Source organism: Triticum aestivum, chromosome 5B (assembly GCF_018294505.1).
Source record: "Triticum aestivum cultivar Chinese Spring chromosome 5B, IWGSC CS RefSeq v2.1, whole genome shotgun sequence".
In the NCBI taxonomy this organism is placed as follows: domain Eukaryota; kingdom Viridiplantae; phylum Streptophyta; class Magnoliopsida; order Poales; family Poaceae; genus Triticum; species Triticum aestivum.
The window spans coordinates 365,198,532-365,219,229 of NC_057807.1; the positions used below are offsets into that span (position 1 = coordinate 365,198,532).

At 43.0% G+C, this 20,698-nt stretch overlaps 2 protein-coding genes across 2 annotated transcripts; one reads left to right on the forward strand and one right to left on the reverse strand.

The window, feature by feature from the left end:
- Positions 1 to 469: 469 nt before the first annotated feature.
- On the forward strand, positions 470 to 3,791 carry LOC123111881 (chromatin remodeling protein EBS). The gene is made up of 5 exons (XM_044532757.1): positions 470 to 701; positions 787 to 1,129; positions 1,233 to 1,301; positions 2,638 to 2,776; positions 3,366 to 3,791. The coding sequence occupies exons 1-5, from the start codon at positions 629 to 631 to the stop codon at positions 3,390 to 3,392; spliced, it is 651 nt and encodes a 216-aa protein (XP_044388692.1). The 5' UTR covers positions 470 to 628; the 3' UTR covers positions 3,393 to 3,791.
- A 9,008-nt stretch (positions 3,792 to 12,799) lies between these two features.
- On the reverse strand, positions 12,800 to 20,570 carry LOC123111882 (AUGMIN subunit 5). Its single transcript, XM_044532758.1, has 10 exons — positions 19,874 to 20,570; positions 17,465 to 18,013; positions 16,903 to 17,044; positions 16,394 to 16,570; positions 15,785 to 15,994; positions 15,123 to 15,308; positions 14,855 to 15,014; positions 14,238 to 14,442; positions 13,353 to 13,485; positions 12,800 to 13,170 (listed from the first exon to the last, which is right to left on the reverse strand). Exons 1-10 carry the CDS (start codon positions 20,320 to 20,322, stop codon positions 13,018 to 13,020), a joined length of 2,364 nt encoding a protein of 787 aa, XP_044388693.1. The 5' UTR covers positions 20,323 to 20,570; the 3' UTR covers positions 12,800 to 13,017.
- Between the last annotated feature and the right edge of the window lie 128 nt (positions 20,571 to 20,698).

The window sequence follows — 20,698 nt, forward strand, 5'->3', positions numbered from 1 at the left end:
TGAATTCCATCCGGCTGTTGAAAAAGCAATTGAAATGTATGCATGCAGCGTTGGATGGCCGGCTCCGGCATCCATGTCTGCCGACTGGTGCCCCTGTCTGCGGACAGATGCGGGAAAAAATTTACAGGTCGCCGTTGGAGATGCCCTAATAAGAGTATAATTAAATCATCATTGCCATAAAATCAACCTACATTTTGTGCTATTGTCCCTACTGGTCACCCACGAACCCCACGTAAGGGTCACGCGCGGCGTGGACTAAGCGCGACACACGGTGTGACTAGAACCAGGGCGAGAAAAATAGACCGTGTTTCGCGGGTGCTCTTTGCCTCTGTCTATAGTTTTGAGAAATGGGAAAGGCAAAATTCACCGTCCAAATGGCGGAGAAGACGCCAAACCTGCTCCCATCGGACGGCGGACGATGCCAGGACGCCACTTGGATTCAAACCTCCATTTCACATTTTCAGTTTTTCACTGCTCCCCCACGAAATCCCGAGACTACCCCTCCCCTCCCCGGTCTCTCCTCCTCCCTGGGCGGAACGGAGCTGTGGCCAACCACACCCCTCCCCCCTTCCCGTCCTTCCCCCAGCTCAGCTTCCTAGGGTTTCCTCCCGATCCAACCCCGACCTCCATGGCCAAGACCAAGCAGGGCAAGAGGGACATCGACTCCTACACCATCAGGGGCACCACCAAGGTCGTCCGAGGTACGTGCTCTCCTTGATGCTGCTGCATCGCCATTTCCGCCAAGATTTGGTCTTTGTTTGATGACCCTGCTTTCCTGATGCGAAGTCGGGGACTGCGTGCTGATGCGGCCGTCGGACACGGACAACGCGCCCTACGTGGCCCGGGTGGAGAGCCTGGAGTCGGACGGTCGGGGGAGCGTGCGGGTGCGGGTCCGCTGGTACTACCGGCCGGAGGAGTCCAAGGGCGGCCGCCGGCAGTTCCACGGGGCCAAAGAGCTCTTCCTCTCCGACCACTTCGACACGCAGAGCGCACACACCATCGAGGGCAAGTGCATCGTCCACTCCTTCAAGAACTACACCAAGCTCGACAACGTCGGCCCGGAAGACTTCTTCTGCCGATTCGAGTACAAGGCGGCCACCGGAGCGTTCACCCCCGACCGTGTGGCCGTGTATGTGCTGCGTGCCCTGCCTTCTGCTAGCTGTCGCCCGATTTGCAATGCATTGTGGGGCTGGCTGTCGTATGGTGGTCTCATTTGGGATTTTTGTGTTTAGGTACTGCAAGTGCGAGATGCCGTACAACCCAGATGACCTCATGGTGCAATGCGAGGGATGCAAAGACTGGTAAATCTCTGAGAAAAATGAATTCTTCTTATCAGAGTTTACCCAGCTGGTGTTGTCGGTTTGGTGGTTATATGGCCAAGAGATAGCATCAGCAACTAGCTGCCTTGCATTCACATGCTGCATTCAGCTTATCCAGCTTATATCTTTTTTTTTTGCCGTGCATCACAAATTAGTTTACCTTGCGTTCGGGTATTTTCATTGGGAAGCCTAGTTAAATTGTGGTATGACATCTTTTGGTTAGGACTGAAGATAGTCAAGTGCAATTGATGAACTTCTAAGGTTTCTTACAGCCTGATGCTCCACATTCTTATGCTTTGCAGTTCTCAAAGATATGTAGTTTACACTGATGTCACATTCATAGTTTTCATAAGATATATGATTCCAAAGAACAGTTTTGTCTCATGTCTGTGAAAGGGCCGTCTCTCTTAGAAAATTCAGCAAGCTCTTTGTTCTGTGTCTCATGCTCTGTTTCAGCATGTGCATTGTGCTTTTGCTTGGTTGTTTGAGAAATAGCTGCCTTGAAAGCATTGAGCTGGCTCTGATACGGTGATGCCATTGCCACCTCCCTGTGGAATACTTGGGAAGTGCATATTGGATGTTTCTTTGGTGTTTATAAATTTGCATACTTTGACCTTTTTCCAACTTCGAAAGATGTTTGAACTACATAAATATGTAAGTGTTTTGGACATACCATGTCAGAGTTTGGAAATCAGTATTTCACACAAGCACAGCATTCATTTGTTTTGATTTTTAGAGCTATCCTTATTTTCAATCCTAAAAATGATTATATCTGCGGTTAAAGCAATTGTATCTCATCCTTATATTTGTTGCAAGGAGCACCTTACCTACAGAAGTACAGAGTATCATCTTAAGGAACACAGTGTTGCATATTTATTAATCTATAAAGATGCAACACAAAAGAGATGTTTGTTGTTTATTACTTCAGAAAAAGATGCAAAGAACAGAACATATGTTTGTCCTTTCCTTCTAGTTTCTGACTTAAAGGTTGCCTGTTTTGGATTAATAATTCCTTGCCTCCTATAAGAGTATTTGCTACAACTAGTTTCGCATTGCAGTTCTCTCTTATCTGACCACCAATCATGTTAAATGTCTCTTAACACTTCTTTCCTACTTTCTATATATAGGCATGGCACGTGCCCTTTATATTTGCATACAGAACATTCAGCAACAAATTGCTACTCCCTCCGCTCCATAATAAGTGTCGTGGTTTTAGTTCAAATGGAGGGAGTATTTAGTACTGTGCTGCTTCATTTCTGCTACTGTTGACCTTCTTTATTCACATGTTTATTCAGTATGTACCTTTGAACCTGTGCAGGTTCCATCCAACCTGTATGGGAATGACCATTGAGCAGGCCAAAAAGTTAGATACTTTCCTGTGCGCGGATTGTGCTAAAGAAAATGGTGCAAAGAGACCTTCAAATTCATACCCGAGTTCACCAAGTTCTGATTCTAAGGTCAGTGATTTTTTGTTCCTTTTTCTTGACAGTATTGTTTATTAATTTTCTGCTTGTAGCTAGCTTTATGCCTTTATCTTATTGAATTTAATTTCCAAAAGTTGGTGGTTCTTGCCTTTGTTCCTTCAATATTCCTAGGAAAATGTTTGGTGTTTGACATGTATAGTTAAAATTTGCTGTCATGAGTTCTTTGAGTCCATGCATGTGTATAGTACTTTGTCAAGAACCTTATTATATTGTGTTTGCAGAACATTAGTTAGTCCCTTGCCAAGCAGCCTTACATATGCTGGCAATCTTACATAGGCTGTTATGGTAAGAATAATTGTTCTTTGGTTAGCAAAACAAGTTAGGACCTTAAAGTGACATTCTGATATTATCTTGGAATAACTGAATGCGCTAAGCTGCTATCAGCAGTGATTAGGATCTTCTTTGTTAGCACAGCTATTGTCACCCATTAGCATGATCTCAGTTCATGTATTTCATGGTGAAGATGAGCTTAATATAAGATATAGCTTTTGTTGAGTAAAAGATATAACTTATTCAGCACATTCTTTTCTATCCCTCTTTAATTTTGGCCCATCAACTGCAGGTTGAGCCGAAAAGGCGGAAGAAGTAATCGCTTCAACAAAAACCATCCCCGGTGAGGAGATGCACTGTTTATGGCGTCAGCCCTCCATTGCTGGTGCAGAAAAAAAACGTGGCGTTGTACAGTGCATGAGATGAGCTAGGCTATTTAACTGTAGGATTAAAATTATGTTTGCTGCTGTATCTCGGGAGCGTTTCCTGCAATCTAGGTATCGGCGAGAAGGAAATCAGGAATTGTACTGTCATTTGCTCTTGTCAAAGTAGCCCTTGTGTGTGATTTAACTTGTTCCCTGCAGGAAACGGAAACGTTTCCTGTGTGAATGATGATGATGAGCTTGACTGTTGTAGTTTCATAATTTAGATGTGTCAGAGTCTTGTGAACTGGCGACCATGACGACATGTTTATGTTGTTTCAATAATTCTGCAATAATCCGTGCTACATACTTTCGTAGGGATTGTTTATTCCCAAGTTGCCTGAGATTTTATTAAATCTTAGGGGCCTTCATAAATCGTTAGATCAACATCTAAATCATCATCGTAAATGTCCCATTTCATATACTCCCTCTATCCATATATGGTCTGGTGCGTTTTTTGAGACTAACCTAATACGTTTTTCGAGACTAACTTTGATCACATGTTAGAGCAATAATATATAACATGCAAGTTACACAAAGCATACCGTCAAATTCATACGTGAAAGGAGCTTCTAATGATATAATTTTCACATTATACATTTCATATCCTATTATTAATCTTATCAATAGTCAAAGGGCATTCTCAAAAAACGGATTAGGCCATATATATATGGATGGAGTATAACATACAAGTGAAATTGCACACATTCAACATTAAACTTTGTGGATCGGAATTGTGTGCGTAATTTTCTATGAGGGAAGGAACTACTACGTTCATGTACACACATAATTCTGGGTTACTGAATAGAATTGCAAGTAGAAGAGTGTCGGTGTGATGAGTTTTTGCTATTATGCCAGGGTGAAGAAGATAATATGCGCACGAGAGAGGTGACATCATGTTATATATGAAGTCTCAATATGGCCAACAAATACATAATCAGGAATTACCCGTCGGATCCTCGGTCTAAGCACACCCACATTGATAAAATATCTAGGCCGTTTACAGGAGTTTTGAAGAAATAAGAGGAGTTTTGAAGAAATAAGAATTTTTTTGAAGTAATTTGGTTTGTAGGGATAGGTTCCTATTCCTACGTAGGAGAGTAACCAATCTTCATGTTTCAAAGAAAAAAAATATTAGCCTAGACCCAGTGAAAAATTTCCTATCCTATGAATCAAATGTCATCTCTTTTTCTATAGGATTTGACATGCGTGTCATCTCACTTTCTATGTTTTTTCAATTCTCATTATATTTCTATCATATGAACGAAAGGACGCCTTAAAAGTTAATAAAAAAAGTTAAACAATTCTGAAACTATTTTCGAATAAACATGGTCTAGTGTTATACTCACATATAAAGTTTCGCGAAGAAATGACTTACCTGGTTTTCTGTGCCAAAAAAAAGGGTTCTATGTACAACTTACTATTCAAGTATTTTGAAGTTATAATTTTGTTTATTTTCTCACACAGGAACACAAAAGTCATTTCTCCGAGCAAACTTCATACGAGTAGAACACTCGACCATGCTCACCACAAAAATGTTCCAGAATTTTTTGATTTTTTTAAAAAGTTTTTAGAGGTTAGAATGCTTTAGTAGTGCGCCTAGAACAATATGTCCCAAAAATGTGCGTCCCATATGCGATATTGCAATAAAGAAGCAAAATTACATTTATATCGTATTTAAATTTGGCTCTATGGCTACAAAGCTCATCAAACAAGTTGACAATCTCATTGAAGGTAACTTTGTAGCTATTTTCTTCACCCTTGAGGCATAGCAAACTGAAAAGACAACAAATATAGGTACTAAATAAAACCATTACCTTGTATATAACTGTAATGATACCATCATAGGTTCTAAATTTGGGTGCTTCGTCAGGTATAACTACAGTGAATGATGGGCTCTGGTATGACACAACGTCAACCGACAAGATCCAACTTCGCAACACACGTATTATCATCTGGGAAAAAAATCATCATTCAAGTTTAGAAAGGCAATATCAATCAAATGAAAAAAATAATATAATTTACTAACATAAGAGGGGCGATAGAGATGTTTAACAATGTTGTAATACAAAAAGTATTACTTGGACTAAAAATCTAGTGAACATATTGGTTATCAATCAAGAGTGAACCGACTATGTTCGAAAGATATTTAAAGGAAGTCTAAACTGGTTCTTTTGACCAAACCATGCAGAACTTGTGGAATGTTGGCTACACATTCGTTAGCAAATGTACCGACACCTAATTTCGTAGGTCGTAATCATCTTACACATGCATTATATTTGACCATCATGGAGGGCTCGTATCTAAAAGTACACATGAATATGAACGTACACACCAGGATAACTGGTAGTCCGTGCTCGTTATCATGCCACATCGCATAAGCATTTAAACCAAAAATACAAACAAAATTGCTGTATAGGGGTACGAATTGTTGGCAATGTGGAACATGAAAGGGTGGCCACAGAATTGTAATTGTAATTTGTTTGGGTTTTTGGAACTCCACCTTGTATGATGGGACACCATCTAAAAAAATCATCATTCCAGCCGAGAATTGCGGCTTGTAAAGCAATTTCCAGGTGGTACAAAATACTTCTAATTTTTAATACGTCCTTCTGGAATGGATTTTTTCCCAAACATTCGACAAGGGAAGAGGATCGAATGTAGTGATTGTTCTATCAAGTAGATAAACAATGAAGAGAGTGAAGGGGTCGACCGTACAGTATGGCAACAAAATTTTCACCAAGTAGGCTTTGGAAATACAAAAAAACGAATGGCATAAACGAACATAAGAAGCATTCTTACCAACTTGCACCCTGTGATGTTAAAGCACATCTCAGGCTAACAACTAAGAAGTTCTGCAATGATGTAGTGTTGAACATCAAATGCTAAACGGAGTTTCGGGTCTTGCATGGAGTCATTCAATATCATCTTATAGGGAAGTAAAACATCATTAACATCTTTGGTAGTAATGACATGTGGTTGCCACCTTATGAGATATAATTAAAAAAATTACAAGTAAAACAGTTGTTATGAGATTGTAATAACTTATAGAAAACATAAGGTTCATATAGTGATACATAGAGTCTTTGGTGAAAGAACACACGGGCTATAGATTCACCGCTATGGATATTAACATTTTTAGCATGGCGGATTAAATGGTACAGACGGGCTTCAGTTTGTCAAAGACACTCTATATCACTATATGGATAACACTTTTCTATAAGTTGTTACAATTTCACAACACTTACTTTACTTGTAATTTTTACTTATACTTCAGAAGGCGACAACCACATGTCATTGCTATCGTAAATTCTAATAATGTTTAACTTCTCTCTCAGATGATACTAGATGACTCCATCTGAGATCCAAAACTCCGTTTAGCATTTTATGTCCAGCACTACATAATTGCAAAATTGTTTCATTGTTAGCCTAGGATGTGTTGTAGTGTCTCAGCTTGGAAGTTGGTAAGAATGATTCCCATGTCCTTTTATGTCATTTGTTTTCGTATTTCTAAATCCTACTTGGTATAGATTTTGTTCCCATATTGCACGACTGACCGCTTCATTCTCTTCGTGTTCGACCTACTTGAGAGAACAATCACTATACTCAATCATCTTCCCTTACCGAATGTGTGGGAGAAAATCCATTCTAGAAGGACGTATTAAAAATCTAAATTAATTTGTTCCACCTTAACATTGCTTTACAAGCCATAATACCTGGCTGGAATGATGATGTTTTTAGATGGCGTCCAATCATATCAGATGGAGTTCCAAGAAACCCAAACTAGCTAAAACCTTAACATTACAATTGTTTGGCCATCATTTAATGTTCCACATAGTTAACAATTCAACCTCTACACACAATTATGTCTGTTTTTTGGGTTTAAAGTTTATGCGCATGTGGCATGGTAATGAATATGGACTAAGGCGACTAGCGGTTGTCCCGGTGTTGTACTCTCCATTCACCATTCATGTGTACTTTTAGATGAGTCCTTCATGATAGTCATATACAATGCACACGCAGGATGATGACGACCTACAGAATCCGGTGTTGGTACACTTGCTGACGTACAAGGAAAATGGTTGCGTAGCCAACATTTCTCAAGTCGTGCATGGTCAAGAAAACTGGATATACTTTTTAAAAAAGTACTAGGACAATGCCCACGCCTTGGAAAGGGATATAAATATTCTAGTATGTTAGTTCACGATCTACCTATCTATATTGATGTGATTGTGTAAATAAATATTTATCAATCCTGTCCGTGATTGTGTAAATAAATGCTTATAAAATCTGATCCATAATTGTGTAAATAAATGTTTATCAAATCATGCCTGTGATTGTGCAAATAAATGTTTGGTAAGTAAATTTAAGATGATAATTGGTGCGGCTGTGCAGAAGGTAAGTAAGTTAAGGTGACTGATTAGCGTATGAAGAAGGTTTGAGAAAAGGGTGTGGTGAGACTAAAAAAAATAATTGGACGAAAAAAATCAATGAAGGGACGTAATGGCAGGGCGGAGAATCAGTTGACGAAAATAAACACTATCTTTTTAAGTAGTATATATATATAGTATAGATGATTGCCCGTGCGTTGCAACCAGAATATAAACACTATAGTTGATTAGCCATGTATGTATGCATGTATGTATGTGCAAATGAACAGACATTGTTTATTATCTAAGATCTAAGGACAAATGCAAAATTCTATATGCACACGTTTTTTTATTGATATGCATAAGTGTTCACAGCTGATTTTGTCTGGGATTTGAAAGCATTACCAATTACAATAATATTTGGTATCAATATCTCCGTGTCTAAGTTTTTTGTTCGGTTGTAATGGACGGGCATTCAACTAGTAACACACACACACACACACACACACACACACGCACACACACACACACACACACACATATATATATATATATATATATGTAGTGTTACTATTCATTACCCAGGGTGCAGAATAAGTTATTCTTCACCCGAGGTAATCTTACGATCGCTTCCTAAATAAATTATGTTTCAAATTCAAAAAATTACATTCTTATTGATTCACTACGTCAAATTTGGCATAAGAAAATAAAAATGTAGGTCATAAGACAAAAAAAATTGTAGTTTATGTATATTTTACACTATGTTTTTACGTTTGTAAATTTACATAACATAAAATATTTTTTACGGTGACTATATGTTTTCTTACAATCTCTTTTTACACCAGAAATAAGAAAAAAATTACGGAACGTAAAATTACGGTGCATTGATGGTAAAATAGAGGGGGTGAAGAATAACTATTCCTCACCCAGGGTGACGAATAGTCAATCCCTATATATATATATATATATATATATATATATATATATATATATATTAGAAAAGGAGGAGGATCCCCAGCCTCTGCATCTGTGCGATGCATACGACCACTTTATTAATTATTCTCACAAGACTTTACAAAGTCATACAACGGTAAGATTAAAACCACCGTTTAACCAACAACTGTCGCTAATCCTATCCAATTGATGAAGGGGCGCTGATAGTCTGGGCCTAATACCAAGCAAACATCGCAGCCAAACTTAAACATCTACGACCTGAGGCCCCAACCAAGACGCTTGCCGGGTATGGGACACCTACCAGTCCGGCGCACTCCTCAACCAGGACGTCTGCCGGGTATGAGGCTGCCGCAGCCACCTGCCACCAATCCATCTTCAGTGTTGTACTGATGCACCACCTTGCTCGGCCTCTCTGCCATCGACGCCACCACGACGCCTGATGATGTCACCCTCCTGCGCGAGTCCCTCGCCACACATCGGGCGCCGAGTCTCCACTGTGCCACGCCGCCGAGAAACTCCACCATTAATGTGCAGGATGACACACCACTCCACCAATTATTTCGTCCACTGGTCCCTCGAGCCCCTGTACACCTCCAAGAATGACGCCACAAGAGGGAAACGACACAATAATGCCGCCATCATCCAATCTACTGATCTAGGGTTTCTCTTGGAGGTAGCATATAGTGGCCTGGAACTTCTCAACGGCGATGCCTTCAACAAGGGAACGACACCAAATAGTGCCGCGAGCAGGTCTTCACCCAGATCTGTTCCAATGGCCTCCATCAAGCGTCTTGCGCACGGATCGTCCACCACCGCAACCGCCGTGTCGCCCGTCGCGAGACCACAGCCGCCGACACATCCTCCGCTGTCCGGGGCCGCCACCCCGGGATCCAGCCCTCGCTGGCCGCCGGAACGAAGCCACCAAGCCCCATCGAGGGCGGCCAACGGGGGCGGAGAAGCTAGATCTGGCCAAGCCCGGCCATGATCCGGCCACTCCCGCGGCCTTGCATCTCGCCCGTGCCCGAGGCGACGCAGGTAGCGCATGCGCGCACAACGCCGCGGGGAGGGGAAACGCCCCACCGCCACCTTCCCTGGGGCGCGCGCGGACTTCGCCGACGGCCCCTCCAGCGGCGGCGAAGCGAGGGAGGGGGCGAGGGGGACCTGGCGGCGGCGGCGCTAGGGTTCCCCCGTGTCGCCCGGGGGCGAGAGGGGGGGGGGGCAACATACAAGTTTGCCATACAAAAGCAAAACCTATTATATATAAAATTTAGTTGTACTGCTACGAAGCTTGTCTTATAAGTTGATAATCTCGTTAAATGTAACCTTTGTAGCTATTTTCTCTTCATGCTTGAGGCATAGCAAAATTGAAAAGCCAAGAAATATAAGTGATAAATTAATCCATTACCTTGTACGTATATAACTGTACTGATTACTTCTAAATTTGGGTGCCTCGTCAGGTATGATTACAGTGAACGACAGGCTCTAGTACGGCACAGCGGCAGCAAGCAGGATTCCAACGGAGCAGCTGCCGGCGGTGGACGGTGGCGCCTGGCGATGTGGTTTGGGAAAGGAAAACGCTTAGAGACGGCGCACCGGCCGAATCTTCGGCTGGTCCTCTCGTTGGCTAACATGCTTATGTCCTCCCGCATACGGGCCACGTAGCTTTGGGCCCAACTCACCCCGGTTTCTCTCTTGTATCATTCGTCTTATCCCAACACCGACGCAACACAGCCACTCATTTGCCATCCGTCTCTCTCGTCACAATCTTCCAGACCATGGTCAGCCCATGCACTGCAGCTTTTTCCGGCGAGATGCTCCCCGACGCCATGCTCGTGCGGCTCCTGCCTCCCAACGGCTGCGGCGCTCGCATGCCACCTCCCTCTCCCATGGATACGGCGAGGTAGTGTGGTGGGGCGGTGCTACAATGGGAACAACGGAGGCCATGGACGAGGCTTGCCATTGGGTGATGGAGAAAACACTTTCGGTGCTACAACCGGTTAGTTTTTTGCTGGAACCGACTGGACAAAAAGCTGCAACCACCTGCTTCTGGTGGTGGAGATGGCGGTCTCCGATGCTGCAACCAATGTTTGTTTTTGCTGGAACCAGCCGGCAAAAAAGTTGCATCCACACATGCCCGGTGCTGGACCTGGACGACGATAAGGGTCGTTTTGCTGGCACCCGCTTTTTGTTTTGCTACAAGCGACAATTTTTATTGCTGGATTCGGTGTGGTTCATTTGGTGTGACCATCGGTGGAGATGCATATTTTGCTGAAAGCATTGTTGATTTTTGCTGTGACTGCTTTCATTGTTTGCTTCCACCGTTTAACACCGCTTTCCTACCGAGTTTTTGTTGATGAACACGGTGGCGTGACGGCCACAAAAGCAGAGGCGGCAACGTCAAGAATGCTACAACCATGAAGGCCACCTGCTGGAACCCGCAACACCATTTATTACAACCATTTTTTTTTTGAACCAGAGAAGATCGAGGCTACGACTGGCCCACGGCGAGCTACAACCAGCCACATAAAATGCTACGACCAGTGCAATTTTTTGCTGGAACCATACGTAGTGGTTTTCGCGAGTTACTTTGTTGCCTCCATCAACGTTGCAACCAGGGGGCGCCACCGGGCAGGTGCTGTAACCGGCGAGCAGCGGTGCCGTGGCCGGCGACGGCTGCCCACGGCCGCAAAGCTCAAGGAGAAAGTGTGGGAGAGCCGCTACCGGCGTGCAGCGGAGCTGCAACCAACAGCTCAAAAAGGCGACTAGCGACGGCGGCGACCGCTGACGGCGAGGCAAGTCGGCGGGAGGCGACCAGCCATGATGCGGAAGGCGGCTGGCTTCGAGGTTGGTTGTTCGCTCGTTCATGACGAGCGCCGGCGGCGCCGCTGCTCCTTCTCCGGTTGGCTCCGCCGGATTTGGTTTTTGGAGAGAAAACGACACAAGAAGCCCCATCGAACGGCAATACTTGCTCGCATCGAACGGCTGGGGCGTGACCGGTCCAACTGTTGGGCCGGCACGCCGGCGCCCAGCACTGCCCTTTGCGAAAACCCTAGCAGCGAGCAGATCAATTGGTCGATATGAGCGCGGCGCTCGCAAACGGGACGGCCATACCAAAATATTTCCAGCCTCGGGCTTCCAGTCTTCCGTAATGGGTAATACCTGAATGGGCCGCTCTTCTGGGCTTCAAGTGCTAATGATATAAATTCTCAAAAAAAAACTGCTAATGAGATACTCCCTCCAAATTACTCTAAATTTGACCCTAGAAAAAATAGTGTAGTCACTGCATGTTCTCACTGTCACGGCTGAAGAAACTGCACGTCGAAATTCAGGTCGTTGGAGGCACCTACGTGCGCGTACCGTAATTTTTTTTTGAGTGTCATACCGTGTATTTATGCGAGCGAATTGTGCCCAGGCCGACCTGCTGCTTGGCGAAAGGGCAGAGATTTTTTTTTACCTAAGATAAGAAAGGGCAGGAGCTCTGTTGTACGGGCGAGAGCCAAGCCGGCTTTTGCTAACGTTGAGGTTTTCATGACGGTAGAGGCTATTGACCCGCATGCACTTTACTTTATTAATGTCCTCCCACATGTTGCTGCATCACAGGTTTTAATTAATTTGCTTATCTTACACTTGTTCCTCGTCACAACGTGTTGTATCAAAGGTTTGTCCTAATTATGATCTCACCCCCTTAAGGTGAAAGTTTAGTTTGCAAGAAATGGATCCTCGCATAAACTTTGCAAGCTAGACCGTGGTTTCGTCATATTAGACGGTGAGTACAAGCGAGAAACAAATACTGCTAGTATGATGATATGATCCTCATGCTCAGCTTAGCAGAGAGCACACATTTGGCTTCGAACATTTTCTGAAGTCCAACATCTTTGTTTTATCTTCATGAGTCAGACACACTTATTCAATGAAGTTACCCACAGGAGTGCAAAAATGAGGTGCGAATCTCCAAATCGGCATGCAGCTAGAACAATAGCAAAGCACGTAACAAATCGACATTTAACGCATGATAAAACATACAAAAACACATACTACATGACAAACAAATTAATTACAAACCAAACCAAAAAAGATGCGTACATATAACAATTACAAAACAGCATATGGCACAAAAGCTATCGAGTAGATACACCCGGCCGGAGACCCAACGGCCTCCAAAGAATGAAAATAAAGCGCAGTAGCAGCTGCAGCTGCCCTATTCTTCACCTGCCGAAGACATGGCAAGTGTTCGCCTGGAGATCTCCATGTGGAGTTGCTTCACGAGGTTGATCCAGGCACCAACGCTTTGCCCATCAATCGTCACCCAGTCTACTATTGTTGCTGCTGGTTGCTCGTACCATTCGTCGACCTGGGGGTTACCAAGGCATCATCAGTAAGACGAAATGAAGTTGATGGATGAGAGTACGCATGCAGGCATTGGCACTATTGGCACTTCTCATCTAATCAAAATGAGTCTGCGTTGCTCTGGCTCCCTTGGAAGTAACAACCTAGCGAATCAGAAGGTTGCGCATGCAAGTCAGCATTACTTACCAGGCCCCTAACACGCCTGCAATCTTCGAAACACCTTTGCGCCTCTTGAACCGCATTTCTCAGTTCGGGCAACCACCGTTCTGCCACGACCTTTTCTTGTTCACCAGCTAATTTGAGACAATAGTTGGCCACCCTACATAAAGGAAGGGCAACCCGGTAAGCATTCTTTGAAAATGCAGAAAGATATAATGCACTAGCTACTAAATAACATGAAAGATATGAATAGTAACTTTGGCATACATAGACAAGTCAATATTTAAGTTTATGCTAAGTATCGACACAATTATGCCACATGAGTTCAAGGTTAGAGTATGTCTTTGTAATAAATCCTATAGAATGTCACTGACTTCACAAATGCTAGAGTTGCTGTCACTGAATTCCTATAAAACCTGCGTACTCGCCACTTTATAAACAGTGAAAATATATCATTTGCACTCCAAAGTTGAAGAACAACCTATGATGAAATTCAGCATGACATGGCATAGCATGCACCTATAATTCTATATCGAGTACGTTAGCTAAAGAACGCAGCATACTGTTATTTGTAGTATGGGGAGTAGGATTACCAGGAACAAGCAACAGAGAAATGAGGGTACAAACAATATTCACTCTCACATGCCTACAAACTGTAGCCGAACAACGACAGCAATGATACAAAGTATACCTTCTCTAATACTCCCTCCGTTCCTAAATATTTGTCTTTCTAGATATTTCAAATGACTACTACATACGGATGTATGTAGACATATTTTAGAGTGTAGATTCACTCATTTTGCTTCGTATATAGTCACTTGTTGAAATGCCTAGAAAGACAAGTATTTAGGAACGGAGGGAGTAGTATAATGCATGTATTCAGAAAATATCTACCACCGCAGGAAATCATACCTTTCATATTCTTGTTGAGCACGATGTGCACGATTTAGCAAAACACGATCGTTCTCAGCAAGATTTCTTCGTGTGTGCACCAAATTAATAGCTTTTGATAGATCCTCTAGTATACTAGCTTCAGAACCACAAGGTTTTAGGCAAAACTCCAATGCACTCAAAACTGATGCTAAGCCAGAATCCGTGCCTTCTGTACCTGGTGAAACTGTTAAACAAGAAACAAGAGACACCTGAGTACTCTCTAGCATAAGAGAAGAATGACGAAGTAGTTCATAAATCAAGTGGAAGGGCACATGGGAAAGGGGAGCACTCTTTGTTGCAAACAGTTGGGTCCAAGCATACATAGACAAGAAAACATTTAAGTTTTAATAGAGTTAGCGCTAAAAGTGTCCTAACTGTATTGATCCTATTGGCTAACTGCAACAGAAGGTGACCAATTTTAGGATGAAAGAACTATTTTTATCCCTGCTTAACCCAGCTTCAAATCAGGGCAAGCATGGAGAATCCCATGGCTGCACCACTAGGGAGGGAAGGACACATTCTGCCTTAACATGATTTATAACATACAAGATCATTACGGGAGAAAAATAGAGAGAGAACTCCCAACACAGCCGTACCAGAATTATACTGAAGAGCAGTAGAAATGCGGCATATAGATGGTATGGCAGAAGGATCTCTAGCACCAGCTCTTGCAGTTAACATAGCAGCCTGTTTTTCTGCAGATGCAAGTGCTTCTGACCCTGTAGCACCATTAGAACCTACAGCCTCCAAAAGGGCCTACAAAGGGAAAACATCAGCAAATGTAATGGAAAGATCAATCAGGCAAATCATAGGGTGCTCGATTTTCAGATGAATAAACTAGCAAAAACTCAATATGTTACCAACCTGAGGAGTTGCCGGTAACCTGCATAGGCTATTCTCCAGACTTTGACCAAACGCGGCTAATTCTCGCTCAATAAGATCTCTCGAATTAGTTGACATATCTACCACAGCATTGCATGCAGGGATGATTGTCTTTGATGCATATCCTCTAGCAGATAACGGTTGTTGCTCCCAAAATGCTGACGCTTCCTACATATGACAATTCAGTATCATCTTTCAAGAAAAAATCATATTTATTGCATTTCAACGAGGAAATGCAAATAGAGATATGACCTAGCCATAAAGCTGCCAGCAATTATAGCCCACAAATCAGATAGATAAAATAAATCTTAGACCCTGTTTGGATTCTCGTTTTCCTTCTAAATACAGTTGTAAAATATACAGGTCTCCGCCGGTCGTTTTGGTTTCCGACTGAAAATAGCTATTGGCCGGTAAGTTACACCCGGAAGTTAAATACACCTGTATTGACTTACAACAATACCAAGCGCGGCCTTAGTTGAAGTGAGTAATATATTTTTAGCTCATTGCACAGCTGATGTTGATGCTATCCTGCTAATCACGCTGGTAACAGTGAACGCTTAGAATTGTCTTTCATTTATACATTCACGTCATATCAAAATAATTCTAGTGTTAAAAGAAAAGAAAAAAAAGCATTCCAGACTAACCATGTTGGCCCGTAGAAGAGCACTGTAAATGCACTCCAGTTCTGACCGACGAGCGTCAAACTCTTCGATTTTCTTCCACTTCTTTTTCAGAGAATCTTCCGCTTCTTTCCACTCGGCGCATAACTTATACAGACGTTGTACCTCGGATGTTAATGTATTCAAACTTGCCTTTAATCCAGCAACTTCTCTTTCTTTGGCCCAAACATCCAGCTAAAATGAGGTAGCCAACACTATCAGGAAAAGATTATGGCTTATACAACATTTTTTATTTTCTATAATGATATAGTAGCAAAAGGACAGTGCACAACTGGTTAGCTTACGAGCAGCAAGTGCATGCAGCTTCCAAATTGAAAGTTTTAAAGCAATTTTTCAGAAGGAATCCCAACTGGCGGTGTCTTGAATGGTGTGAGTATGTCCAAGTAAAGTATAAGCACCTACATAAAGCATGGCCTCAAGCTATAAACACTTCCTACTGCTAACAGGTTGTTTCATGACAGTGTCGTGCTTAGCTGAACTTAATATGAAACTCGGATGTTATAAGCATAAAAGTTTGGAGTACTTTGCAAAGAGAATCCCTCCATCATTCATAATGACATTTTGAACATGTACCTCCAGGTGCCTGCTGTTGGTGACGTTCTGTGAGGTGTTCCCGGTAGGCAGCTTCTTATTTCCTGTCGCATCAACAGTTCCATGAAGGCGCTGCAAGAGCTTCTGACTTAGAGCTTTAGCTTCTGCAGCTTTATTCAAAGCATCTTCAGTGGCTAAGAACTGCTGAACATGTTCTTTCTGCAAGGCCAAGTGCAATACATTAGTTAACTTCGGTGTAATGTCCCGTGTTTGGAGAAAGAAGAGCTAGACATAATCATAGAACTTTTTCAGTAACAGAACATGAGGCCACTCTAAAATAACAAAGTCCTGAATGATAACTTGACATTTGTTTCTGAGAGCAAACAAAAGAGGTAATGGAAGACAGAAAATGCAAATATGACAATTTGCATTCATGAAAAGAGGTGTAGAACTGGAAGAAAAAGTACATGTATCCAAAAGAATGGTATCAGCTTATTCTCTTCCTATACATGTAGTGGACATAACCCTTCAAGTGGCTCCGAAGGGAGTACCTGTCGTTCTAGTAGCTGGTCATGTGTTCCTCGGGTCGACAGCTCTGATCCAATCTTTCCATTGCCATACACCTGATATGGTAAGGGTGAGCTTGCATCAGTTGAAGCAGCATCAATGACCTGCTCATTTTCATATTTATACCTAGGAACAAGAATTTGTATATCTGGTTAACATCTAACCCCAAAGAAATATAAGCTTAGCAAGATACTTTGTTTAGCAAAGCAGTTCAGTACAAAGATCAACTAACAAAAAACCAATAGAAGATTAGAAAGATTTTTTCATTAAATGTGTAATATAGTATTTCCTTCAACAATGAATATCTACTTGTTTGTTTGGCAAGGTAAATAAAATCCCCAATTAGAATATAATTCAATCTTAAAGATGCAAAGCTACAACCACGGGATTAAATTCATGAGAATGTAACCAGATCACAAAAATGATCAGAAGTCATTTAAGAATATTGTTCACCGAATCTTCATTGTGTGGCAGGAACATTTAACTCTTACATGTCTGTCATTGGAATTGGAAAGAACAGATGGAGGGAAAAAAACAGGATAGTACCTCAAGAGTTCTGCATCAGCACGTATGTCAATCTTATCTGTTTCTTTGTGTACAAGCATTTTCATGCGTGATGTATAACTATTGATCGATTGCAGTAACAAGGAAGGATTTTTTAGGGAATCTAATGCCACAGCTTTCACATCTGCTGGTATTTCACCATCCAAATCAGTGCCCAGCTTTGCCACATCTATCTGGCAACTCGAATTAATACCATTCCCTTCAAATGCTGGAAATGAACTCCGAATCATTTCCACCATATCCGCAGCAAGAGTTTCACATGCCTTCCGAATACTCCTTTCACGTGAGGTCTCTACAAGTACAAGATCTTCTGATAACCTGTTATTTTTGACAGTTGAGTACAGGTCCTCTCGCTCACTCTGCAACTGCATCTCCTCAACAGCATCCACAGATCCAGCAACACCTATACTTGACCTTCGCACATCTCTTGCTTGGTTAACAAAGTGATGCAGACGTCGCTGGTACTCAGCAAATATTTTGCAAGCTTCGTCACACTGCTGATCATACGCCTCGAGCATAACTTGTTTGTGCCTAAAGTTAAAAACATGGAATTGTTATTTTACTCTTTGTCAGTCGAGCTAAAGTTGTGGAAGATCATTTGGAAACATCAAAGCAGTGAAGCAAAAAGCAGTTCCGCATGAAAATTCGGCACTGATATCTTCTGAACAAATATTAGAAGAGTGTGGCAAAATGAATTTTAGAAATTCTTCACATTTGCAGGTTTATACCAGATCTAACCTAGAAAGCGTTTATATCATACATAAATGACATTGATGCAGTTGCTTGTATAAAAGTGTGGCTCCAAGGAGCCTGCACCGGTGCACCCTACCTGGTAGGGCACAATCAATGTTTAGACCACATACATTTATAAACACTAAAAGACGAGTAGTTGAATAAATATGTTTTCTGCGCATAAAAAAAATGCAAATACCATTTATGATCTGCAATACATCACTATTATGCTAATCAAGAGAAACTGAAATGTCAACTATCACACAGTTACACTAATATTACAATATGGTCAAAGGACCAATGAAGATATCCACAACTCATGAATTCTGTATTGCAATTGAAATTAGAAATTCGGCATCTACCAGGAATAGTGGAAGAAACAAAAAGGTAGCTACAATATAACCATACGTAAGTATAAACAGCAGTGTAGCAATAAGGGTATGTTTGTATGCTCCTATACTTGAACATGTAGAATTTTTCGCAAGCTTATTAAGTTATATTTAAATAGAGCAGGAAGGCCTTCTGATCTCACAATCAACCAATCAGGTATTAATTTATAACTGTAATGCAAATCATAGCCTGTTCCTTCCATGATTTGTGCATTTTCAATCACCAGATCTACTAGGGTGAGTTTGGTTCTGAGGCTAGCAATCTCCTACCAATGATGGGCAAGGGTGGCTATTTGGTAACATCAGAGAAGGCCTGCTTTGCTTGGCTAGATTCCTAGTAACCAAAATAAAAATATTTGTAGTCGAAAACTAGCTTGAATTGGCTCTCTCACATGACCAAGGTAACAGAGTGCTGTTGCATCAGCCTCCAATCGCCATGCACATCGTGGTTTGCCAGTCACTAACCAAAACAAAGTGGCCTTGCTTTTCTTGGCTATGCCCAGATGAGCCAGTTCTATTTAGCCTAGCTAAGCAAGAGAACCTAGGGATACAAACACACCCTAAACTGCAACACGATATACCTATTAGCATTCAAACTCTCAAACAGATTGGTCGCTAGTCTTTGTAGCACGTGAGGAAGCTTTAGAAGCTGATGGAAAATAGAGCTAATGGCATTTTATTGATGGAACAGCATTTAGAGTGGCCATAAACTCTATCGATGCTTTACTGGCTCTACTATATGTTAGTCTTCTGTGTGGCATTCCTTCAAATAAATCAATCCTTGATCCCATTAAACTCAGCTCAAGATTCAAGAGTGACACTTCCAAGTAAAGTAGTGACAGTAGTAAATTTAAAAGTCCTATATTTTCAGGCAAGTTTACCAATAAACTTAGCAAGGTGCAAAAGCGAAAATCACAATGTAGCGTGAATATAATCCCCAAGTCTACTACGTGTAGATCTTCTGGGCGGCATCAACCTGAACATCCCCTCTGATATATCAAACCTTGTTCCCATCAAAATCCGATAGGGAGTGACACTTTCAAGCAATTCTATCGGGAGTATTTTTCATGTATTTCTACTAGCGACAGTAAAGTATAGACAGTCAGTTGGTACTAAGTCAGACGATTTTCAGGCATCCCTATCAGTAAATAGCAAGCAGCAAAAGTGAAAACCAAAATGTAGCGTCAATTAAATCCCCATATCTCCAATAGGATCGTCAAATCAAATCGTAAATAGTTCGTGCCCCCTGATTCCACCGGTATATGGGTACCTGGCATTGGAGCGCTCGCCCAGCACACGCTTGCGTTCGGCCTCCTCGCGCGCGACCTCCGCGATGCGGGCGCGCAGCTCCTTGCGCTGCCTCCGCACGACCCCGCGCAGCCGCTCCGCCTCCTCGGCGGCGAGGTCGCGCTCCCTGGCCTCGGCCTCCCTGGCAGCCGCGTCGCCTCCTCCCGCCCCGACGCCCCCCTCCCGCGCCCGCCTGGCCGCGACGCCGTGGACGAGGATGTTCCGGCGCGCCGTGGCGACCGTGCGCTCGGAGCGGACCCGGCGGAGGAGGAAGGACCAGACCGGGAGCATGTTGCCGCGGCAGATCTTGCGCAGCTGCTCGGGCGCGGGCGGCGCGGAGGGGTAGCCCATCTCGTCCTGCAGCCACTCGATGATGGCGTCGGGCGACACGCCGCCGGGGCCGGTGCTGCCGGAGACGGAGGAGGCGGGCATCGCCGGCCGGCGGGTGGGGAAACCCTAGGCGCCCGATCTGACGACGAGGGGTTGGGTCGGCGGTGGGTAGTGGAGGGAGGGAGTGGGAGTGGTTTTTTTGAAACTTTCTCCTGGGCTCTTGTTTGGATCTTTGTGGTGGGGAGGGACGGCGTCACGGCGCCGGCGCGGGACGGCTGTGTTTGGTCGTCGCGGACAGCAAATGGACGAGGCTCCCCGTGACGGCCGTCCGAACTCCGAACAGGGGAGAGGAGAGGGTGGTCCAGTGTTTCGAAATGTTATTCAGACGGACCGTGTTCATAGCGCAAGCAAACTAAGACGGAATAGTCGTTGTCAAAAAAAAAAACTAAGACGGAATAGTCTCTACTCCTAATGTTTC